General features: G+C 32.0%; 1 protein-coding gene across 1 annotated transcript in view; it reads left to right on the top strand.

The window, feature by feature from the left end:
* LOC134697616 (transient receptor potential cation channel subfamily A member 1-like) overlaps window positions 1–26,991 on the top strand; it is a 57,005-nt gene that overhangs the window by 15,858 nt on the left and 14,156 nt on the right. Inside the window, exons 2-7 of the mRNA XM_063559903.1 lie at window positions 11,256–11,412; window positions 12,274–12,449; window positions 13,423–13,530; window positions 14,283–14,391; window positions 14,748–14,845; window positions 26,331–26,378. Of these exons, the coding sequence (XP_063415973.1) occupies window positions 11,256–11,412; window positions 12,274–12,449; window positions 13,423–13,530; window positions 14,283–14,391; window positions 14,748–14,845; window positions 26,331–26,378 (696 nt within the window). The remainder of the gene's footprint in view (window positions 1–11,255; window positions 11,413–12,273; window positions 12,450–13,422; window positions 13,531–14,282; window positions 14,392–14,747; window positions 14,846–26,330; window positions 26,379–26,991) is intronic.

The raw sequence follows: 26,991 nt of genomic DNA, 5'->3' as shown, positions 1-26,991 counted from the left end.
AAGTGTTTGTTTCCCCCCTTGTAATGAGATCCCAAAACTTTTTCTGCTGATTCTAGAATAATTGCGTTCACCTGTTTAACCACTTTATTTATGTTTTCTTTAGCTAGTATGCTAGTTTCTAGCATGTTCAACTCGATTCTAATTCGCTTAACTTATTTCTGTCAATGCTCTCAACGAATTCGTTTTCTTTTTCAGTATCCCATTTATTTATCTTTTTTACATTTTGATCGGCGCATGTTTCTACCTTTATATTTTTATCTTTAGCGCAAGTTTGTTTAAATAACATAGTCAACGATAAAGGCGAGTGAACATCAGAACATAATGACGAAAAATCATTCGCCATTTACTCTACCATTCAATATAAATAAATTATTATTTTTACACATATCAAGTAATTGGTTACCATATGAATTTTTTGTTACATCTTTACTACATCTCTTACGTAACAAGTTAAACTGATTTAAACATCTAGCATAATCTACAACAACATTATCGGAATTATCATGATGACTTTCTGAAATCTCAAAACAATCTGAATCAGTACTGGTTCTACTGTTAAAATCACCGGTGAGCAGGATATATTTATAATTCAGAGAAACGTTTAGAAATTCCTGCTCGTTAATAGCATCTTGAGTTTTGTATATAGAGTTTTCGGGCGGAATATAAATACAGCCTTCCTCAGTACCAAAAATTTCTGAAGATATTTTTAACCAAAGCACCAATTTACTTTCTGTTTCAATAAGATGTACTTGTTTTTCATGTTTTTCTTTATAACCAAAAGCTATGCCACCAGATTTTACTTTTGACTTAGTTTTTCTATTTTGCATAATAAATTTATAACCCGGTATATCTTTCATATCAAAGTCATCTGTTTTTGACTCAGATAAACAAATAAAATCATGCTTATGAATAAGTTCAACAAATTCCGGATATTGCATCCTATTTTTTAAACCACAACAGTTTAATGATAACACATTACATATTACTTCGTTTACTTTGTTTTTTTTGTTCATTTTTTATTGTCTCTTCGTGGGGATCCTAACCTTAATAGATGCCAAATTAGAAATAACCGTAGATTAAAAGAGTAATAAGTGTCCGACACGTATTTGTAAATTATAGTCCAAACTGTCACAGAAAATAAATAATAAACTAAATAGAGTAAATGCATTTAAGACCTTCGTCCAAGATTATGACACATAATCCGTGTAAAACTCTTAGCCTAAATTTACGACAATATCTAGAATAATAAAATAAATGCAAAACCTAAACATACATTAACAACAATTGAATTAATAAAATGTTGTTTAAAAAATAATTTCACACGCCTGCACAGTCCAAATAGTCCGGTCATACATGTATTTCTACGGAAACTTGCGATTTGTGTTAATGTTTTGGTGTATAAAAAAAACGCTAAAAAATAATTTTGACACAATGAAAGTATCATAACAAAGTACGCAAATCTACAGATATGATATAAATTATATTAAACAAACGATCAATAGAAATAGAACACTTTTACTGAATGAAAACATGGATAATAACTGCAAATTTGAGATTGTTCACATTTTTTGAATTAACTGATTTAGTAGTTGTAAAATTTAAGAATTTTCTGTATAATACACTGATTAGAGCATAAAATTGAGAAATGATTGATGCAGGCTATACTTTCTTGTAGTTTCTTTTTGCCCGAGCGATAGTGAGGGCTAAAATAACACGAATATATGTTGTTTATTCTTTAGTTTTCTATGTTGTGTCAAGTGTACTATTGTTTGTCTGTTTGTCTTTTTCAGTTTTAGCCATGGCGTTGTCAGTTTATTTTCGATTTATGAGTTTGACTGTCCCTTTGGTATCTTTCGTCCCTCTTTTTTTTTAATAATGCCTACCCATGTTATAACAACAATAAAGAATAGCTTGCATCAATTATTTCGATTCTTAATAGGACAATTAAGGTAATTTCTATGTCCGATAAGTATAAGTATAAAAGCGTTCGTGTAGGCTCTTCGATGAACCTCCCTTTTTTGTTTGTAAAGAAGCAAACGGCCTTACTGTGATTTTTCAGAGGGAGGAGTTTGAACAGCCAGCATGATTGTAGTATCTAGGCAGTCAAGTATGTCATTTTCGGAATGCAACTCATTACGGTCATAATAAATGAATTAGTAAAATCATGTGCACCATTTAAGAGTTTGGAAGTGTTTTTTAAAAAGTTAAGGAAATATATTAAGTGCATGATAATTTGATAAAATTCATTATTCTGAAGAGATCAATATACGCATGTGCAAACAAATTTTATTGGATTTAGAGCATGGGTTTGTTCACAAAGCGAAAGAAGCACGTCAAATTAGAATATAGTATGAAGTTATATTACTAATGCCTGTTTATCGAAGCAGTCTTATGACAATGATATGTCCGAAGGCCATCGTAGAACACATCAAACGTGTCGCAACCTAGAATATATCACAGGAATTTTCCTGAGTGAGGACGCAAAAGGGACCGAAATTTAAATTACCAGGAATTATAACACTTAATTATCCCGTTTTTACGCAAAAAAGTTATGTCCAACGTTTCATTTTGTGTGCAAAAGATCAGAGTTCCGTTTTTTCCTATGGGGTTTTTTCTCTGTTCATCGTAAAACTTCACAAGAATATTGCTATTGTTATAGATATTCGCGTATTTTAAAATGCAAAATCAATATCACTGAAACCGTTATCCGAAAAATATAATTTTTGTAAACGGTCTGAAAAATGTCCAAGCATAACAAGGTTATACATAACAAGGTCGATACCTCTGCTGGTGGACTATCAGTCCCCGAGGGTATCATCAGCTCAGTAGTTAGTACTTCGGTACTGAGACGATTTAACAAACTTTACTAAAATTGTCCGTTTATAAATTTTGAAATTATTAAGAAACTAAGGTTTCAACTCCCTCATGCAAAGTTGGCTTTATATGAATTTGGCTGTTAATTTTTGGTATTTTTGACATAGCTCTTCAAGACAACGGTTTCGGTACTTATACATCTTCGGATTTCAAATGTTTGGCTTTGAGCGTTTCTGATGAAGGTAAATCCAGAAAAGCGCTTCGGACGCAAGAAATAATTAAGCGTGTTGTTTTCAATTATTTTATTCAAGTTCGAGTTTGCTCATTTATACTGTAATATTGAAAAAGCTTAGAGGAAACATATTAATTATATTTTGAAAGTTTTTTTACTTTTCTCCTGGTTCATGGTATTTTTTGCTGGAAACCATGCGTATAGTTTCTATTGCAATGACTTCAAAAAAAGTATAGCCATCTTGTCCCGACTTCCTGCCGAGAGATATCGAGTGGCCCATAGACACATCAAAAACTCGCCGATATATACGCGAGAACCCCTCAAAGAAAACTTGCGAATAAGTAAGCGTGGGTTGAGGATGAACACGGATGCGGCCAATTTCATTTTTGACAAAAAACATCTGAAAAGTGACATTTTTTGGCATATTTGATAGATGTTTCATATTTAAGCTTGAATCGGAGCGTTTTTAATGAGTAAATCAGTATAAGTACTCGAAATATGTTTTTTTCCCCAAATACTTAAACTGAATACTTTAAACGTTCTTTGTTGAAATATATCTGGAAGCATTTTTTTTAATAATTTGCTTAAAATTGAAAGCAATGTAACGCAATTGAATTTAAAAAAAAATATACTGAAGAATTGTATTTTGTTCTTGTCTGTTATATTATTAAAGTACTGAAGTACTGAACATCGGATGACTGCATGCTAAAAAAAAATCACATATCTATACCTGAAAGCGAGGTTGAAAACCAGATATATTTTTTTTGGAGACAAGTTCGAGAAATAAATGACAGGGAATTCAACCTCATCGTAATAAGTATGATATTGTAGTGATACAAATCAGTATACTCTGGTTTGTTGTTATATATTAAATTAATATTTGTATATCATAGTTATTATCATGTATATAAAATTGTCATCCATTTGTATATCCTTCTATTCTACTATACTAATCATAGTGCAGTGCAAGTGCATGGTGGACACTCTTCTGTAATAATTCGATTTTCTAATAGATTGGATTTGAGTAGGCATTCATATTTTCCCGCAAAACGTTCAATGTCACATGCAGAGTTATCGGTCTTTGAGAGAGAGCAAGGACCAATAACTCTGCATGGGAGATTGTTAACACACGTTTTCTTTGCGTGTGCATAGATACAGAGACATATAATACATTGTATTATATGTCTCTGATAGATATTAAAAAGATTTGTTACTTGTATATATATTTCTAACGACACAACATTTTCATATTCTTAATTTATGTTCTAAAAAAGTATTTTTTGGAGTATCCATTAAAAAAAATGAAATTATAACAAGCGATAGGGAATGTTATTTTGCACTTGATAATGTCCGCGTATTTTTCATGGATCGGTTACAATCCCAACACGAAAGTTACGTAATGGAAATCTAGGCGACATCAATACACTGGAATGCCATCACGGTTATCCGAAGTAAAAATTATAACAACACGTTATAAATGTATTTGCCTCCAAACACATTTTATTAACTCACCGGGGCACTTCGGGCCCAACGTGAGCTTATTTCATTACTTTTCATCCGTCGTCGTCCGTTTCTGTCGTCTGTCGCCGTAAACTATTAAAAAAATCATCTCCTCTGAAACTACTGGGCCAAATTCTTTCAAACTTTAACTAAAATGTTCCTTAGGATCTTGTTTATTAAGTTTATCCGAAGTTTTGATCCATCGACAAACATGGCCGCAATGGCTAAAAATAGAACATGAGGTGAAATGCAGTTTTTGGCTTATATCTCAAAAACTAAGGATTTAGAGCAAATCTGACAAGGTTTAAATTGTTAAATTGGTCAAGATCTATCAGCCCATAAATTTTCAGACGAATCGAACAACCCATTAATGAAATTTTGCTGTTCTTTGTTGTTTTCTTGACTATTATTATAGATATATATTAACTGTAAACAGCAATAATGTTCAGCAAAGTAATATCTACAAAAAAGTTATATGACCAATATTTTGAAATGACCCCTTAAGGACTTATTGTCCTTTAAAGACAAGTTTACAAAATTTCTTCATCAGGTTTGCTAACATTTAAAAATCTTCTGCTCTGAAACTATTGTGCCTAATACTTCTTAACTTATAAAAATATAAAAAAAGAAGACGTGGTATGATTGCCAATGAATGAGACAACTGTTCACAAGAGACAAAAAAAAACACAGAAATTAACAACTATGGGTCACCATGTGACAGAATATAAGTTCCCCCATAATTTTTGTTCCAAGGAACTTTTGGCATATAACAAAAGTTCCTTTGGGAACTTTCATTATATAATATTTTATCCAATGCTATAAGAAAATTTCCTTCTTAAAGGATAAAATATTACATAAGGAAAGTTCCAAATGGATTTTTGTAATATGGTAAAAGTTCTTTGGATTAAAAGCGCGGACAATGTTTTGACATTTTACACCAATACGAAACTTCAGATTGGAACTTTTGCTATGTAACAAAAGTTCTTTTAAATAAATACACCGATTTCCATCATGATAGCTTTAATAAGTAACAACAAATAAGACAAAAGAATTTTTTAACATATGGTTTGTAAATTCAAAACATTGTTTAGAAAAAATTCTCAATATTTGTTACAGTATAAAAGTTTCTGGAATATTTGTTATAGTATAAAAGTACCATGCATGCATTCCAATAACAGCCTCCATTCTTTTTTATACACTACATGTACAGGTAAATGTCAAACACAGGTGAGGTGATCAGTAATTAAACTGCTCTCAGGTGAAAAAAAAATTCACATGACACTCTTTGTTTTATATAGGAACAAATATTATGGAACCATATGATGTTTCAGTTCCAGGAAAAAATCTTATAAAGGAGGAAATAATATTATGCAATTTTTGTTCCCAAGAACTTTTATTATCCATAGTTTTGTTCCAGGGGAACAGGTATTATGCGGAACAAATATATGTTCACAACCGTACGGCCTTCAACAATGAGCAAAGCCCATACCGCATAGTCAGCTATAAAAGACCCCAATATGACAAGGTAAAACAATTCAAACGAGAAAACTAACGGCCTTTTTTATATAAAAAAATGAAAGAAAAACAAACATGTAACACATAAACAAACGACAACCACTGAAATACCTGAGGCTCCTGACTAGGGACAGACACATACATAAATCATGAATGTGGCGGGGTTAAACATGTTAGCGGGATCCCAACCCTCTCCTAACCTGGGACAGTGGTATAACAGTACAACATAAGAACGAACTATACAAATAAGTTGAAAAAGGCTTATCTCATCAGATGGGAAAAAATATAAGTGGACGTGGAAAGAATGTTACTTTAGTAATTTAGTTTATGAATTGTGTCTGAATATTTAGATCCATCAACAAACATAGCCACCAGGGCTAAAAATAGAACATACGGGTCTAATGCAGTTTTTGGCTTATATCTCAGAAACTAAAGCATCTAGAACAAATCTGACATGGGGTAAATATGTTTTGTAGGTCAAGATTTATCAGCCCTGAAATTTTCAGACAAACCGAACGCTCATTGTTGGGTTGCTGCCACTTAAATAGTTATTTTAAGGAAATTTTGCAGTTTTGGGTTATTATCGTGAATATTATTGAAAATAAGATAAACTGTAAACAGCAAAAAAGTTCAGCAAAATAAGATCTACAAAAAAGTTTGACCACTTATTGTACTTATTGTACTTTAAAGACAGTTTGTCACAAGTTGTATAAGTTTTTTAAAACTTCTCAAATGAATCTAGTATAAATTTTGTATTTTATTTCCTTGTACGTCAAGAAACATACACACTTTGGCTAAAATGGAACATATGGGTACATTATTAATTTGCTTTTGAAGAAAATATGACAGATGCAATGAACATTTAAATGGCATTTTTAAGCCACTCATTAATATATATTGAAAAGCAAAAATATTCATTAATGAAAGATTTAAGCCAAAAAATAACATGAGCGATTCAGGCTCTAGAGAGCTTCTTGTTTATTTAATGTGTAAGAACTGAACAAGTTGAAAAGATATACGACCAAAGGTATAGGTGCTTGAGGACATGCAGGATCCTATCTTGAGCCGCATAGTCCCTTCCTCTTTTTTTTTAATGAATCCCCGATTTCTACTTGAGACCATTAACGTTCGTCGATCATGCGATTCACTATAGTCTGTTCGACTTTTCTTATTAAAACAAATTTTGGATATGTTTGATAAACGTCAATAACCTGAGACATATAATATGTCTCTGATTAGACAATACTATTAATCCAACAACACAAACAAATCTATATACGGCCTAAAAAGATTGAAATTCGCCTCGATTCTAGTTAGTTTGTCGAGTAATTCATTTTGGGGGAAAGATATTTTGTTATCATATCAGTGTTTCTTTTTTTTAATGCTTCTAATTATGATTAGTGAAGTGGTGTATCTTGTGTTTTTTCTGAATTGGTGATTTTTCTTGCTTAATGAAAAGAAAACGTAAAAAAATCCCGATGGGAAAAAAAAGTATTGACAACCAATAAAAAAAACCATTGGAACGATACATAGAAACTAGGATACACTTTATTTTTTATGTAAAAAATGACCGAACCCCACTTAGAGTCTTTCTCGTCCGATTACAATCCTGACGAACATTGTTGGTATTAACGTCAGAAAAGCATTATCATATATGCTCTACTAGACTTTGAAAATAATAAATACAAATTCAAAGTTGATGTGATGTGATAAAACTGGCGGAAAATCTGAAGCCTGCATGGATATACGATTCGAACAACGCTCTTTTAAAGTTAGCTGTAGTCAAGTCCTACGGTTTCTCAAAATTAAATTGTCCACAGAGCTTTGAATGTAACGCGCTTAATTCTTCTCTGAAAATTCAATCTTTTAGTCGTGGATTATTTTTGTATAATAGAGAGAATTAGAAATATCGTCACTCATTCAGCAAGCTGTTTTACTATAATTGAAAACACATAAGAAGCAAAAGATATCTTAGAGGTATTCAAACTAACAAGTCGAAAATAAACTGACAACACCATGGAGAAAAGGAAAAAATGACCAACAAACAAAAGTACACAAAACACACACATATAAAACTTAAGACTGATCAACACGAACCCCACAAAAAACTGAATTTGTTCCGTATTTAGAGTGCATTTCTTTCTAACAAAAACGATAAAAACGGTTCAGCGAGCACACGTTTATATCCTTTGTTTCTAACATTCGTTTGCAAAGTTTGCATAAACTTTGACAAACTATAAATTCGCGAAAAATGCGTCTATAGTTTCACTGTTGACAAGCGGATGATGGTAACTGTAGTTTTTATCTGAATAGAACTTATCACCTAGTTAGTAAAATTGTTTAAGATACCGTGAAAAAAACACCTTACCAGTGTTATTTTTAAGCGGTCTTGATTTTTTTCCGATTGTCTTCTTATTAGAATAGTTGTGGATATCCAAGTGTGTATTTGTTGAACAATCTAGCTTTAGAGGCAGTTATTTCATTGTGCTTTAAATTCAAATAGAAAAAAATGCTCCTGCTCTATCTATATGTTCATTATATTTTCTCTTCTCCCCCCTCCACCATATTATTATCTATTCATTTTTGTCCATTCTGTCTTCTATTTCCATTATTTTCTGTTATATCAACACCCATCAAGACCTTTATGCATGTGTATGACAGGCACCACTGTTTGTCTAATTAGAACGAGGTTTACATTTTTGTCTTTAAGTTGTTGTTTACATATATTATTCTCTATTGTTATCCTATTGTTTTTTATTCCCTTTTTGTGTCCATTCTGTTGTCCATTCATATATATGACGGGGCAGGCATCGTTATTGGTGAGTTATATGAAAAATATTAAGAACGAAAATTAAATCTTATTCTTTTAGCTTATAGTTTACATATTATTTAAATCTAAAGGGGATACTACAAAGCCAATTACAAAATACTTACATTTTCAAAGAATTTATTCAAATAAATCCCGACAAAACAAGTAAATTATCTTAAAATGAGAAGAAAATAGTTGTAAATTAGATCTGTTTGTGAAAATACACATTTGTGGATATATGTTATTAAGTTTTAAAATGGTTGTGGAAGAACACAATGCTTTCTTTGGCAAATAGTTAAATTATATCAATAATAGTTTTTTCTCTGAAAACTTAAGACACTGTGCAAAGGGAGGCAAATCAAATTTTCCCAAAAAGGTGCCGTATTGCCAGCTGATGGTGCTATATCAGCAGGTGCTTAATCAGCAGGTGAGTGATCTAGACCTTACTGAATTATTTTGTCAAACGAATTCTTTAATTAATTAAAAACTAAATATCCCAGAACATTTGTTTTATTTGACAATTATTTGCTATTTTTAACAAAAAAGTAGTTGACCTGAATAGTTTTACACCAGGGTATTTGATTGTCGGATCGCTTCACGTATCAGAAACCGTCATTAGTTTTTATACAATGCATTGCAAAATTACGTGTTTGCTTGCTTAGAGTTTGATTACTATCGGGAGGGTAATAGAACCTCAGATGTAATGTCTAGTAATAGTTCTCTGTGTACCTAAGTATCGGGAGGGTAATAGAACCTCTGATGTTATGTCTCGTAATAGTTCTCTGTGTGCTCAACTAATTGTTTTCTTTTCCAATCAATTGGAGATGAAAACTCAAAGTACTTCCAATTATGTTTTAAATTTTGCAATTAAGAAATCGATCAGAAACAATACAATATTTGAAAACCGCTACCTATTATTGTTTGACTTTTTAAATTGATTTTGGAGTTTGACCACGTATTTTTTTAAGGAATTAATTTCAATAGTTTGTTCGAAACTGACTTGACGTTAATATGAAATTTCAAAATCGAGATGACAGTAAAATACACCCAATGGTACCAATTAAATATGATGAACATTCATATCTTAAGGTAGGACACCACTCAAATTAATATGAGATAGTTCAAGTAGGTTATACCACGGGAGATAATTCAAGTAGGTAATACCATGGGAGATAATTCAAGTAGGTAATACCATGGGAGATAATTCAAGTAGGTAATACCATGGGAGATAATTCAAGTAGGTTATACCATGGGAGATAATTCAAGTATGTAATACCACGGGAGATAATTCAAGTAGGTAATGCCATGGGAGATTATTTAAGTAGGTTATCCATGGGAGATAATTCAAATAGGTTATACCATGGGAGATAATTCAAGTAGGTAATACTGTGGGAGATAATTCAAGTAAATGTAGGTTACACCATGGGGGATAATTCAAGTAGGTAATACCATGGGAGATAATTCAAGTAGGTAATACCATGGGAGATAATTCAAGTAAGTAAAACCATGGGAGATAATTCAGGTAGGTAATACCATGGGTGATAATTTAAGAAAGTAATACCATTGGAGATAAATCAAGTAGGTTACACCATAGGAGATAATTCAAGTAGGTAATGCCATGGGAGATAATTCAAGTAAGTAATACCATGGGAGATAATTCAGTTAGGTAATACCATGGGAGATGATTCAAGAAAGTTATACCATGGGAGATGAATAAAGTAGGTTATACCAGTAATAATGCCTTCTTGACATAAGAAGTATTTAATGGCCTGCACTCAATAAGGCAACATTTGGTTGTATCAAACATAAGTGCAATAATAACATGCATTAGGAATGTGATTTCCGCTGGTTAACCATTAATATAACCTTGCATTAGAATCTTTCCGCTGATAAACCATTTTTTTTTATACTGCATTAAAATCTTTCCGCTGGTAAACATTAAAGATCTCATGTGAAAAGTCGCTCATTCCAAATTAAGTAGTGTCAATTTCTACCATATGCCATATTTTAAAATCATTAGTTTGAATGGAACTGTGTACTACAACAAAAATCTCAATAATTGTTGAATAAAGTTCTAAATATGCAGATTTGGTACTAGCTCTCTTTTAAGTTATGGGTCTTTATTAGACGACTCAAACCCAAATATTTGAAAGGCAATAGAGTTGCGAATACATGATGAGCTTTTGTCTATAAGCAATACTAAAAAAGGCACACGTAGGGTCGGCTTTGCTTGAGCGACTTGAGCATTATCTTAGTAATTTTGAATAACCAATGGAAAATGATTAAACCACATGAGTACTAAAGCACGGAATACTTAGATGATCATACCCTCGGGGACAATCATTATTATACATCTTTTTATAAAAAGGATATATTCTATTATAGGCAGCCACAAAAGGGAAACAACAGGAATTCCAGAGATTGTACGTTGAGAATCCCGAGAGACTCCACATACAAGACAGCAATGGTAACACCGCACTCCACCACGCCTCCATTAATGGTCACCTACATATCGTAGACTTTATCATACAACACGATGGGGGTAAGATCTTAATATATACTCGTAAACACACAAGGTATATTTATTATTACTTCACCACGCCTGCATTAATAGACTTTATCTTACAACATGATGGGGGTAAGATTTTAAATACTCTTAAACCCACATGGTAGATCTATTATTATTTCCCCACGCCTCGACCAATGGACAGCTACATATCGTATACTTTATCATACAACACGATTGGGGTAAGAATTTTTATATATATATAATTGAGGATCACCTCCGGGTGCATGATTTTCTCGCTGCGTTGTAGACCCTTTGGTGACTTTCTGCTGTTGTTTGTTCTATGGTCGGGTTGTTGTCTATTTGACATATTCCCCATTTCCATTGTCAATTTTATCGTAAACACTCAAAGTGGTATATTTATTATCTAAGATACTTTCGTCATTTGTATATCGTTTTATGCATTTGAGTTTATCATCAGAATTGTTAAAAGGAGTGTTATTTAGTTTTCATTTCTTCCAAATGATTGTTAGATATATCAGAGGTGCGTTACCCCCTCCCCCCCCCCCCCAATAAAAATCAAGTGTGGTATGATTGTTAATATCCCAACTCTCCTGTATAAACCACATTCCATAGAGGTTACCAACTATATATCACCGTATGGACTTAGCAATGAACATTATCCACACTCATTTATCAAACGAAAAATCTTACAGCCTATTTAATATACAGAACAATATGCGAAACACCTGACTTGACACAGACAGCCTCTTCCTCGAAAGATCCTCTTTTTAGTTTGCTACTTTCTTCTTTCTATTTATTGATATTTAAAACCTTTTTGTTATATATATGAAGTCTGAAGAAACAATACTGAAAATTCACTTTATCTAATTACAGATATCAACGCTATAAACAGCAATGGTGACACACCCTTACATGAAGCTGTGCGGCACGAACAAACCATTATAATAGACTTTCTACTGAAAAATGAAGCAGACTCGTCTATTCTCAATGACCTTCAGATGGCACCTATACATCTAGCCATCGATTGTGATTCACTCAAATCATTAGAGGTATTTATTAGCATATAAGATCAACTGCACTTTCTATTGGTCCGAAGTTGGATAAATGATAAAACTCTTGTAACTAATACAGAGAGTACACATATATATAATAGAATGTCAATTACAATGAAGTTCAAGATTTAATTTAGGAAACCTTAATGATTCTAACAAAAGCGTTAAAAATCATTCCAAACTCATATCTTTTAAATCAAAATTCAGGTTTTATTAATTTCCAAACTTGTTAGTTCTCTTTTTTATTTTGAGATTGGTATCGCATCATAATTACAGTTTCTTTTATAAACTTGTTGTAAAGAAGATCAAAATCTTTAGTACACTAATAAAATCATTGTACGCTTGGTGAATAACAATTAATATTAATTAACAAAAAACAGCGAGAGTTATTAAAATAGTTAACGTTATTTCAATAAATAATTTAAAACATAATATAACAAACCATATTATGTAAATGTTTGAACATTAGAAAATCGAAACCAAAGAAAGAAAAAACCAAGCTTTTATAGATGAGATAATATTACAGTTAAGGACACCAAGCTATACAGGGACAGATTTATTTGTATAACATTGGTCATGTGACTCATATATATATATATACATTATTCAGTCTTTTCTGTGTTCATAGTTCTATTTTATGATATATCAAACTGTACACATTGTTTTCTTTTGAAAACACCATCATCTCTTTATCTTCTGATATTACTTTTGATTAAGCTGTGTAATGCTTGTTAGACCTTTTTGTGATTTCAAGAGTTCACAATAACCATGACAAAAGGTGCCCTTTACTAAACTTTATAATGATTTATTGTGAGAAATTTGTTGCTAATATCAGAGCTTGTACCTGTCTTTTGATAAAGGTACTAGCATCAGTAAACAGTATTAATCCATAATACGATACAAAATTGGGGTCACAGTAAATATCATATAAGTAATGCCTTCTTAACGTTTTCAAATCCTATTATTCTAGGCTTTATTAAAACATAAAAGTGTCAACATTAAACTAGCTGGCGAATCTGGATTTACACCCCTCCATTACTGTGCTGATAGAGACAGAGCGGAAGGTGCTAAACTATTGGTAAGTTTGTAGAAAGAGAAAACAAGCTAAACAGATTTATTAAAGAGCACAGTATAGATAATATGTCAGGATGTAACAAAACTGTTTACGTCTCCGAATAACTGATTATGATAGGATGGACTATGCCAATATGTTGCCTGATGGTACTGAGTAGAAATCACGAATATTGTTCTATTTGTATATGCTGATTTAATTTTTAATATTTCAAAATGCAGCAATGTACCGCCATCGTGCAAAGCTCTATTCGGAATTTGAAATTTCCTTGTCTGTTTCGGCTTTACCAATTGCTTATTTTGGGTGTATCAGCTGTCCAACATTATTAAATGTTTTGGCATTTCAAAAATTGTGGACTCTAGCATCACTAAAGAGACATTAATCGTTGAAATGCGCATCTGGTCCAATGAAATTGGTACGGATAATGTTTCATGCTAATTTTAGACTTGGCTGCTTCTTTAAAGTCCAAAAGTGCAAATTGAACTATCTATGATATACAAGCCTCTTCATTGTAAAAGTCACACTCTGTTCATTATCTGTCAATCATGACGTTCTTGCTGTTAGCGTATTATGTCTTATTGTGCTTTAACCAACTACATGTAGTATCTGTCAACCATATTGCTATGTTTGGCAGGTCTGTAATCAACTGACGAGAAGGCTGTCGTATATTAGGTATAGGAGGCAGAACTCGATTGAACATCAATTCTGCCATATCATTAAATCATGCTTTTACCATGTTTTTCCTATCATCGTTTTAGCTCAAACATGGAGCCAAACCCTGCATGAAGTGTAACCATGGATACTATCCTATTCATATTGCTGCACGAGCAGCTGCTGCTACGACACTAGATGTGATCATAAAATATGGTATGTAGGTTGTTTTACTTACTTTACTTTACAGAACTAATAAAGTCGTTTTTAAGATAAATTAAAAATAATTTGCAGTACACATGAAAGTACATATAATTGTTATCAGAATGATATTAATTCTATTTAAATCTATTTTTATAAATTATTAACCTCGTCCACTTTCTGTTTCCTTTTTAAAATTATTTGCCTTGTTAACTATGATTCTCTTATTCCTTACAATACAACTTTATGTATTATCATGCTGTTTTTCAAAGTGATAAATCCAACTTCAGAAATGGTAAAAATTAAAATAGATGAAGTTTAAGTTTAACATGGTATGTTTGAGTGAAAAAACTACTTTCATATACTTACAGTTGAAGCACTAGGTTACACAAGAGCTGAAGTTCTGTCATTTGAAGATAAAGAAAATAATACAGCCTTACATTCATCTGTTAATAGCGGTTACCCTGAGGTAAATTTAACTTGGTTAGGAATTCGTCAATAGTGCTTACTCGTGGGTAAAATATGGTGTGGTGATATATCTGTAACAGTGCTTTACTGGGGGTTAAATATGATATGGTTAGGTATTTATCAATAGTGTTTACTCGGGAGGAAAATTATGATTTGGTTAGGTACATGTATCTGTCAATAGCGGGTCACTATTGTTTGTTGAGCTTGCTAAAAATAGTGGCCATATGTTTAAATAGATTGATAAGAAACAGAAAGCAAATCATCTGTTGTTTATTTATTGTGTCATGAGGACATGTACACATGTATAATTAGGTCCAGGGAAACTATACACCATAAGTTGACTGCCCTAATTTTATAGAACGAACTGGTACATAACGGGTCCGTGTAACACTTATCAATTCAAAGTTTTAAAAAGTTTTAAAATATCAAAATTTCAAATTGCGTTAAAGTTTTATAATTTTGAAATTTTAACCAAATTTTTAAAATATCAAAATTCTAAATATCGTTTATAAATTTGATAGTTTAGACATTTGATCAAACTTTTAAAATACTAAACCTAATGTGCAATTTTGATTATTTCACTTTTTGAAAGTTTAATTTTTTAAATGTTTGCTTAAAATATCAAAATAGAAAAGAGGCGACAAGAGGGGTACCTGTAATCACTGATGTAAACACGGCTCTGAAAGGAACTATTCTTAGTTATAAATAAATAGCATGGAATATATCAAATCATTCTTAATAACAAAATAAATAATGAAAAGAAGAAGTCGGGTATTTTTTATGAAACATATTAGACATCACATGGGATAACAGTATCCTGAAATTTTAAGGTTGTGCATCTATCAAAAAAAAAATAATAATTAAACCTATTTAAACTGGAATCAACTACGTTAATTTAAATCTCTTATATAAGGTTAGCGTTTGAGATAAATAATGCAAAGCTATTTTGTGTTCCCAGTGCCCAACATTTAGAAGTATCAGTGAAAAATGACCAACTCGCAGTAAACCATACAGTATTATTCGCCTTTTTGACGTTCCTGATGAAGGTAGATCCAGAAAAAGCGCTTCAGTGGGCTGGCATACAACTTAAAACGTTTTCCTTTCTTGTTTATCGATTGCGTGATGACAAAATATTTCCTTTTATGATGTATTTCAGTTCCAAGAAATGATACGGAAGGAATGCTTAAATATAGCGTCGCAATAAAAGTTGTGCTAGGCGTATTTCAGCTAGCCCCTACTAGACAAAAAAGTGTTCTGGTTCAGCAATTATAGACGTAATACTAAACTCCGTACATAACAATGAACTAAAATCAAAATCATACAAGACTTAGAAGGACAGAGGCTCCTGGATTGGGACAGGCGCACACATGCGGCGGGGTTTAACATGTTTCGTTAGATAACAACCCTCCCCTATACCTCTAGCCAATAAAGAATGAAAAACACACAGTTATACGAACAGTAAAACGCACTTCAATAGGAAATACAAGTTCTATGTCAGAATAGTAAACAAACTAAGAAACTAATTAACATGCATGACAATGATAATAAAATAACAAAAAAGTCTAGCAGTTACTGTCATACGCCAGCTCCAGACCACAATTAAACTAATTGAAAGGTTTTATATGTCCTCAGTATGCACACTCTCTCCCTGTTGCATTTATTGCTGTTTTGTTCCGGAACATTCATGAAATATTTGTCACTGGCAACAACAAAAAATCGATAATTTAAAAAAGGTTGTTTACATAAAAATTACGAAGAAACTTAAGATTCAACTTCCTAGGACAAAGTAGACCTTATAGATGGATTTAAATATGTTTTAACTTCACTTTGGTCAAACACCTCTTTAATTGTTTCGTTCTTATTTTGCTTGAATTTCAAATTTCAGTTTCAGCGTTCAATATTTGAATTCTTTACTTCAAATTCAGCGTTTAACATTGTACTGGTTTTTTTTGGTTTACGGCCAAAAATGGAAAAAATCCATCATGCAGCTGACAGTGTGGCTTCTCTTTGCACGCCCCATTCTGACTGGGTGTACATGTGAACTTTTAGTTTGTTAAAAGTCGATTGTCGTACGATAACTTCAAAATACCCAAATAACAAAATGCAAATACGGGACATTAATATCCTTTAATACAAAAAAATCTATTCCTTTTGTTTACTATAATAAAACAGTGGTTGATTTAGAACCTATAATGGAGCTACGTGTATGATAACCAGTCCAAACGTTGTCTTTAAGGTAGCAACCATGTAACTTTAAAAGTGGGGTGAGGTTGTTTTGTCGAAGCGCTAACAATTTTATTAAGTTTTTCATCGCATTCAATCAACTTGTCTGGTTCAAAATTTAACACTAAAGGCATGGATAATTTTTCTTTTGTCCTCTTCTGGCACAGAATATTATATCATCAAATTAGGGATCAGAATATTTTAATGTATCATTATCGAAGCCCCTAGTGGTAGTATCAAGTAAAAAACAGGTACTATCTAAATATTGGTTCCACAGAAGATTACCATTTATCGCTGATAAAAACTTTTGAACACAATTTTCAACTTTCAAAATGCCGACACCTACAACTGGATAGATGGGTGCTTAATGTAGTACAGCAGCAACTATTACATAAACATGAATGCAAGTTGGGTGCCTAATGTAGTACAGCGGTAATTATTACATAAATATGAATGCTCGTGAAAATAATGTTTATGGTATACGCAATCTAATTGAAATGTTGATCTCTGATTACGTTAATACTGCATATGAGATCTAACAACTATCAATATGTAGTTTCACTTCTGAGGATTTCACACGTGACTTTTTAAACCAATTAGAATCAATCTTAACAAATCTTTGCAGTCCATTCGATACCTAAATGTATAATATGGCTTATCTATATCATGAGGATATGTCCAGAGAACACCGAAAGATAAAGCCCGACAGTTTGTTACTCGCTTCAAAAACAAAGTCGATAAATAAAGCAGTTTTGTAGACATTGACATCGAATTAACATTACAAAATAACATTCAATTGTGATGTTTCTCTAAGTGGGAAGCTTAAACAGACATGAATAATCTTAATTTGTTCCGCTCAGCCCCCCCCTTTTTTTCGATAAAACGAACCCGTGGCCAACTTTCAATCGCAGGGTTTTGTTACAATTTACCGAGTTTACGAACCCCGAAAAAAAACATGGTTCCATACTACAAATGAAAGGCAGGCATTGAGTTTGGAGGAAATTATTCCAAGGGGGTGGTGTTTTTTCTCTCCAATTTCTTTAAGGGGTTTATATTTGGGTTTTTTCCAGAACTATGACAACATTTGCTTGAATCCAAAATCAGGCAGTATCAACTGTTCAGGGTTTGCTCAGTGTGGCATTTATTATAGTATAGAATTAAGATGGGCAGTTCAATTGATGCATATGTTTTGTGGTGGAGATTGGAGTTTCTTAAGGGCAAATTATTGTTGCAGGAAAAATGGGACACCAATATCACAGACTAGGGTGAAGTTTAAGACACCATAAAGCACAAAGACTTTAGGCGTGGTGATAAGTGTGGGCCATTTTCTGCATTAACCGAGTTGTCCAATTTTTAGATACCCTATTATATTAATCTGAAAGTATAAAAATTGTAAACTAAGTTTACAATTGTGTTCCAATAAATATGAACAATATATTTGACTAAAATATTTGCATGCAACAGAGCTCTATTCTGTCATTAACTTGCATACCAAAATGTGGCTTTCAAGCCACATTGAATTCTATATATTTGAAAAACCTAAAGTAACTTTACTTTAATTGAAACATTTTAAACAAGGCTAAAAGAATATATAAAGTTACAAGTACATTTTGTACCTGAAGCGGTGACTTTCGTCTTCCACCTTCCTGAGTGTATAATATGGACCAGTGACTATCTCGAAAAGTGCTTATATTAGTGTACATGTATATATGGTTAATTTTGATGCGCTTTGAGTTCATGCACAACTCATGCCATTTGAATATATATAAATAAAATTTAAATAATAAAGAATTGCTTTAATTTTCTATTGTACTAATTTAAATATTCAGTACGTAAAGCCAAACATAATGTACAAAGCAATAAATTGTTTCAAAATATGCAGTGCAAAACTATTTGTCATCAATCGTCAAGAAACATGAATATGATATGAATGTGAAACATATTACACTGATAACACAAATAAAACAATATGTTCAATAATGAAACAAAATTGATACATGTATCCGGTGACACACACCCCTACCTGCAAAAAGTTCCGTCTCAAAACCAATATATCAAACCTATGACACTTTTGAAATTTGGGCACCCTAGATGTGCATGTGGTAAATGCCTCTATACCATATATAAAGCAATGACCAAAATTCAGGACACTTAATAGGATTCAAACAAATAACAACAACAAAAAATATTAAAAAGTCAAATGAAATAAAAAAAAAATTCCCTCATTACTATGAATTGTTGTTGACAAACGATCAATCCAAATTCTTGCAAATCAAATGTAGGATGTACCTTATCCACTAATCAGTTGCACAAATATCTAAATTTCCCACTCTTACATATATATCATTTAAATAATAATAAAGAGTTAGGTCCGATCCATATTTGAATACTTTTTCAAAATATGCATATGGTCTGAATGTACACTTACAGTCTGCCAGATTATAAGACGTTGGTCAAGTTTATTCGATACATATAAATGTATATCATTAAAAGTATAAACATCACAGTTCAACATAACCGAAATCTTAAATTAATATAAAAAGTTCAATTGTAATTGAAACAAAAAATTAATATTATTTAAAAGTTAATCTCCTGTACAGTATATCACGGAAGAAAATGGACATAAATTATATAAAAATCTGTTCCAAAAAACCTAAAAACTATAATAAAATAGTGTTAAAAAGTAGGCAAAGAATGAAAAAGTTTTTGTAGATAGTCGTCTCATTGGCAATCATACCACATCTTCTTTTTTATATTTGTTATTGTGAGAAGAGTAACTCTGGATGTAGGGTTGCTGATATTATTATTAAAGATGCAATTTTATACAAACTATAATTTGGCATATTGTTAGGTTATGAGTGCAATAGAACTTTTGACATACAAAATTGAAAATGTAATTTGTAAAACAAAAGGAATTTCATTGCATGCTGCTGCAAAACAAGCATGGGTGCAAATGCAAAGGAACAGGCATGAACAAAACATGTAAGAAATATGATTTTCCTTCCGTCAGCATCGTCACCAGGGACGAGAATGCTAAAATAAGATTGAAACAGACAATTAAATACAGAATTATTCAATTTCAATTGATGTAATGTTTTCCACTTTATTCCTTTAACTGTCTTATATTAATAAGAAATACTCAATAAAAGTATTTTGATGAATATGTGTCTAAAATAAACCCATATGTTCCAAATACATGTACGGTCAAGCTCGTACTAGATCATATGAGTATACTCTTACTGGACCGTACACGTACAATCCAAATACTTATATGGTCTGGAATATATAAGCATAGGTACTTTCTCCTTGTAATTAATGATGTATGAAAAAAAGTAAAAACACAAAACTACTGAACTCCGAGGAAAATTCAAAAAGGAAAATCAAAAATCAAAAGTCCAAACACATTAAACAAATGGATAACAACTGTCATATTCCTGACTTGGTACAGGCATTTTCTAATGTAGAAAATGGTGGATTGAACCTGGTTCTATAGCTAGCTAAACCTCTCACTTGTATGACAATCGCATTAAATTCCATTACATTGGCAACAATGCATGAACAAAACAAACATACTCAAAGAGTAAAAATGTCAAAAATAGGGGTACAACAGTCAATATTGTGTTATCATCTTAATATCACTATAGTAAAAAACAACAAATGTAACGAAGAAGCACAAAAAGGCATACATCAAATTTAACATACTCATATTGCTTTTCTTATACGACTTAATTTATCTATGTAAAGTCTACCCGTGAAGGATAGAAGGTTTTCAGTTCTGGTGTAAAATTGTGCGCTTGAAATTCACACAGGTAATCATAAAAATAATTTTGTCGTTCAATTGACGGCATACATAAATGCAGAGTCACGTAAAGTAGATATAACAAAAAACATACTTAACAGTAGAAGTAATAATAATAGATAAAATAATTCTGTGGTTCAAAGTGTGACGGGATACATAAGTACAGTTTCACTTCAAATGTATGAAAGTATAACAGTAATTATTTTTCAGATCATTTCATTGGATGGACCTATTCTTCAATGTAGTAAATCCCCATGTATGATTGGAAATTTTGTTATGTATGGCCATGTAACATTGTGTAATTACAAATGACTTAAAAAAAAAATTACATGTTTAGGAACATTCTTTAGATATCATAATATTGGAAAGTATTATATATATATATATATACCATGTATACATGGGCTTTGCTCATTGTTGAAGGCGGTACTGTGACCTTAGTCCTATAGTCATAATTTGGTAATTTCTGTGTCATTTTGGTCTCTTGTGGAGAGTTGTCTCATTGGCAATCATACCACATCTTCTTTTTTATATAACATACCATGATCCTATTGAAGACTAAAACAGACCAGCTGCAATATAACATTTTTATTCCATTTCCATACTTCAGGACTATGACGATCCAGCAACTTTCAGCAGCAGTACATGATGTAAATTAACTCATTCAAAATAATTAATTACAATTGCAAACTGTTTATTAAGAAGCAGTTTGACAACTGAATAACCATCTTGAGAATGATTTATGGTCAAGTTTATTTTCCATGTTTTCAGCACATCAATTCACATCTAATAATAATTTATGACAGAATTCTGTAAAACAAAAAAAGACAGAAAATTTAATTCATTCAATCATTAATGAAATTGACAGTTGATATTGTGGTACATAATTTTTGGTATATATATATCAAAAATGTATTTGAGAACAAACTTAAGATATAAATGAAATAAATAGACAATAAACTAAAAGTCTATCCAGATACTTTTTTTGTCTTTATCATCATGATCATAAATTTAAAGTATTATATCATACATTATACATACAATACATGTACCATAGGCTAAGATCTGTATGTTGAAACTCTAGAGCTGGTTCACAACCTATATCTGTAGTGCCATTCTCAGATTCATCTTCAGATGCTTGTAGTGGCTTTTTCTGTGTCACTGTCTGTGTGTTTTAAGAGTTCCCTCCACCGTGTTATTTGTTTGGTCCAGTCACAAATTGAAAGAAACATTGTCAGAATCTAGGGTTTTTCAGACTGGAGTCCAAACTACTGTTTGATCAGACACTAACCTGAAATTAAAGAGTTTTATAATTGGTCTTCATTAATCCCATATAATTGTGTTACATTTTTATATGTAAATATCCAACCAGATGCTTCGCAGGGCGTAGCTTTATACGACCGCAGAGGTTGAACCCTGAACGGTTGGGGCAAGTATGGACACAACATTCAAGCTGGATTCAGCTCTAAATTTGGATTGTGATTAAATAGTTGACACAGCATAGGTTTCTGACACAGAATGAATGTGTTCTAATGAACTTAAAATTTTTGTTTTCTCTTAGAGCAATTCACTATGCTGTTCAATATTAATCCTCTCAAAATAATGTTTGAAGAAATTTTCTTTTTATTTATGAAATTTCAAATGAGAAAAATTGAACCCAATTTTTTAATCACATCCCCCTTTCCCTTATTCCAAAACTAATCTCAATTAAAATATTCTAATGGAGTTTGCAACAATAACTACTCATTTAAATACATCATAAAATAAACTGTAAATAAAATGTAAAAAAACTGCTTGTTATCACTGAATGGTAAAGATTATTTAAATTTATCAGTTGGTAGTAAAAAGTGAATATACATTGTATATTGTATATAACAAAGATTTAAGTTGATTCTGGACAAAGAAAGATAACTTCAATTAAAAAATTCTTGCAATAAGATATTTCTTGCTTACTATTTTGGACAAAGAAAGATAACTCTAATTAATTTTTTTTTTGCTATTTCACAATATTGTGAAATTAGATATTTCTTGCCATTGCACAATACTGTGCAATTGAAAAGACTTGCTATTCCACAATACTTAATATAATAATTTTAGATCCTGATTTGGACCAACTTGAAAACTTACAGGGCCCATAATCAAAAATCTAAGTACATGTTTAGATTCAGCATATCAAAGAGGCCCAGGAATTTAATTTTTGTTAAAATCAAACTTAGTTTAATTTTGGACTCTTTGGACCTTTATGTAGGCCAATTTGAAAACGGGACAAAAAATGGAAGAATCTACATACACAGTTAGATTTGGCATATCAAAGAACCCCATTTATTCAATTTTTGATGAAATTAAAAAAGTTTAATTTTGGACCCCGATTTGGGCCAACTTGTACTGTCACATGACTGTTATACCACTGTCCCAGGTTAAGGAGAGGGTTGGGATCCAGCTAACATGTTTAACCCCGCCACATAATTTGTGTATGTGCCTGTGTACTGTGTTCTAGATATTCCGGTAAGTCATTTATAAAGATAAAAAACAGTATTGGGCCCAATACTGTTCCTTGTGGTTCACCAAATGTTACTGGTACAGAGGTGAAGAAAATGCCATTAATGACTACTGTTTGTATTCTGTCCTGTAAAAATGCCTGAATCCAATTAAGTGTGTTATTTTCAATACCATAGAATTTGAGTTTGTAAAGGAGGTGACGATGTGAAACTTTGTCGAACGCTTAAGCGAAGTCCATTATGATTAAGTCAATTTGTGTGTTACTATTATTTGATTTTGATCGTGCTAGTTCGTGAATGAAGTCTATTAATTGTGTTTCACATGACCTTGATTTTCTGAAGCCAGACTGAAGATCATATAATATGTGATGTTTTTCAAGGTGAGACATGATGTTACTTGTAATAATTAGTGGCAGATCTAGAAATTTTCATTAGTGGTGGCCCACTGACTGACCTAAGAGGGGGCCCGCTCCAGTGATCCCTATATATGCAACCAATTTTTTCCCCAAAAGGGGGGGGGGCCCGGCCCCCTGCCCCCCTCTGATAAATATATGTTCCATTAGCTTGCAACATATGCAGGTTAAAGATATTTGCCTGTAGTTTACGGGTTTGTATTTTTCCCCCTTTTTGAAAGCTGGGGCTACATTATCATGTTGGCATGTAATTTAGTAATACCTGCTTCAGTGATTGTTATTTTTGGCATTTTAATGGGTGGGGGCTTACAAGTACCTTTGTCTGGGATGCTCCATGAGCTTGCAACGTATGCAGGTTAAAGATATTGGCCTGTAGTTTACAGGTGTGTGTATTTTTCCACCATTTTGAAGTCTGGGGCTACATTAGCATGTTTCCACTCCTGAAAATTATAGGTGTATCTCCATTTTCAAGTGACTTTTAAAATGTTAAATTAAGTAAGAAAATTTACTTAAAAACTCTTTCCGTTGCCCGTAGGAAGCATGACTATACAATCTCTGTGCTTCAAAATACATGCAAACTTTGACTTTGCTCACAATTTAGCCCTTAAACTTTGTGATGAGGCAAAATATCTGTTTATTCGTTTTCCAAATCCTCTTTCATCCTTCGTCGCCATCTTCAAACATTCTTTTGAAGCCCTTTCATTAGGACGATTTTGATTGGTCAATATAAATACTTTCTAGGGTCAAAAAAAGGTTACAAAAGCGAAACCTCTATTGATAGTTGTTAGATCTCATATGCAGTATAACGTAATCAGAGATCAACATTTCAATTAGATTGTGGTATACGTTTATATATGATATGAAAGGTTTCAACTTTTACAAAACCAGAGCTATACGTTGGATTTAAAAGTTTACTTTATTTGGCCTTTTCAATTTTATTTGACTTTATTTGCCTTTTTAACTTAATTTGGTTCGAGTGTCAATGATAAGTCTTTTGTAAACGAAACGCGCGTCTGGCGCAAAAATCGGCAAAATTTATATTCTGGTATCCATCTATGATGAGTTTTTGTAGATACCTTGTAACAGTATCTTGGCTCCAATTTGCTGATATTGGATCCTATTACCGTTTTATATGCAGCGTAAAAAAATTATATTAAAAACCTCCCACACTGTGGTCTAGCACAACCTTAAACCATGCATTCAGTATCATGAAGCGCTTTTCTTGATCGACCTCCTTACGGAACGCTTAAAGCTGAATATTTAGGGCAATCAACTTACAAAGAACAGATAAAAACGTTTAAGATGATCTTTCATTCTGTACATGAAATGATATATTCTTTAGCCAACATGATTGCAGAAAGTAAGAAGTCGTAAAGCAAAACAGAAAAAAATGAATCAAGAGATAATACATCGTGTATTGGGCCTTTTTATGGCTTAGAGTTTAGTAGGAAATGTATATACATGCTCAACATTACCATACTATTTGACCTACTGCAAATTGTTCAGTTTTTACTGTTACTCCTGTTTCTCCTAAAATATGGGTGCTAGAAAAACCAGCAGGTAAAATGGTCAATATCAGAGCCGTACGTCTGGTTTTGAAATGAATTATCTTCTTTTAAGAAATATTAATTTTGTCATCCAATTTTTCACCGCTTTCAACTGTCCGTTTTATTTCATACATACACTTTTAAGTATCAGTATGTTTTTAATTCATATTGCTTCGCTTCGTTCCGCTTTTATTTCGTTTCGCTTTTTACAGGTATCCCTCTTATTGCCTCTTTTCTATTTTGATATTTTAAGCAAATATTTAAAAAATCAAACTTTCAAAAAGTGAAATAATCAAAATTGCGCGTTAGGTTTAGTATTTTAAAAGTTTGGTCAAATTTCTAAACTATCAAATTTATAAACGATATTTAGAATTTTGATATTTTAATAATTTGGTTAAAATTTCAAAATTTCAAAACTTTAACACAATTTGAAATTTTGATATTTTAAAACTTTGATCAAAATTCCAAAAATCAAAAATTTCAAAACTTTTTAAAACTTTTAATTGATAAGTGTTACACGGACCATAACGCCGTCATTGCTGTTTTAAAACGGATTATGATTATAAAAGTTGCAAACTTCTATGCTGCAGTCTAGATCTTTCTTTCAACTATATTTGAACAGTGATTTATATTGTTAGAACTTACTATTAAAGTTAAACTACAGACTACGTCACACATGAATTGAGTCAACAGAATTCTGCCGAGTAAAGGCAACAGAAGTATGCCGCTTTTCAAATGTCATAAATCGATTGAGAGAAAACAAAACCGGGTCACAAACTAAAACCGAGGGAAACACATCAACTATAAGAGGTTAACAACAGAACAAGTGCAAAACAAAATACTACAACACAAAAACAAGCGGCAATGCAACATACATAAAAACGAACGTTAAGATAACAATTGACATAAACATAGCTAACTTGGTACAGAACATTTTAAGACAAAGCTAATTTAAAAACTACATCAAATAATAACATATTTACTGAAGGTATTATTTTATTTGTAGGCTGTTAGAGTATGTTTGAATGCAGGTGCACCAGTAGATGCACAACAAGTATGTATGAATTATCGTTATTTTGTATTATTGTTATATGATTTTCTTATTCCAGGCATAGATTACATTAGCAGTTTTTGGCACAACTTTCTGGAATTTTGGATCCTCAATGCTCTTCAACTTTTTACTTGTTTGGCTTAATAAATATTTGATATGAGCGTCACTGATGAGTCTTATATGGACGAAACGCGCGTCTGGCGTACTAAATTATAATCCTGGTACCTTTGAAAACTACATGTATTTCCACCACTGTGTCGATGCCACTGCTGGTGGACGTTACGTCCCTGATAGTATCACCAGCCCAGTAGTCAACACCGAACATGAATATCAATAATTTGGTCATTTTTTCTTTAATTTCCTGTTTAAAAAACTTTGAATTTTTCGGAAAACTAAGAATTTTCTTATTCCAGGCATAGATAACCTTAGCCGTATTTGGCACAACTGTTTGGAATATTGAATCCTCAAAGCTCTTCAATTTTTTACTTGTTTAGCTTAATAAATATTTTGATATGAGCGTCACTGATGAGTCTTATGTAGACGAAACGCGCGTCTGACGTACTAAATTATAAGGCTGGTACCTTTGAAAAACTATATGACATTGTAAATATTTTTA

The sequence above is a fragment of the Mytilus trossulus genome, chromosome 1 (assembly GCF_036588685.1).
Source record: "Mytilus trossulus isolate FHL-02 chromosome 1, PNRI_Mtr1.1.1.hap1, whole genome shotgun sequence".
NCBI lineage: Eukaryota > Metazoa > Mollusca > Bivalvia > Mytilida > Mytilidae > Mytilus > Mytilus trossulus.
The sequence above is the reverse complement of the archived record's forward strand: the minus strand, read 5'-3'. Positions and strand labels throughout refer to the sequence as shown.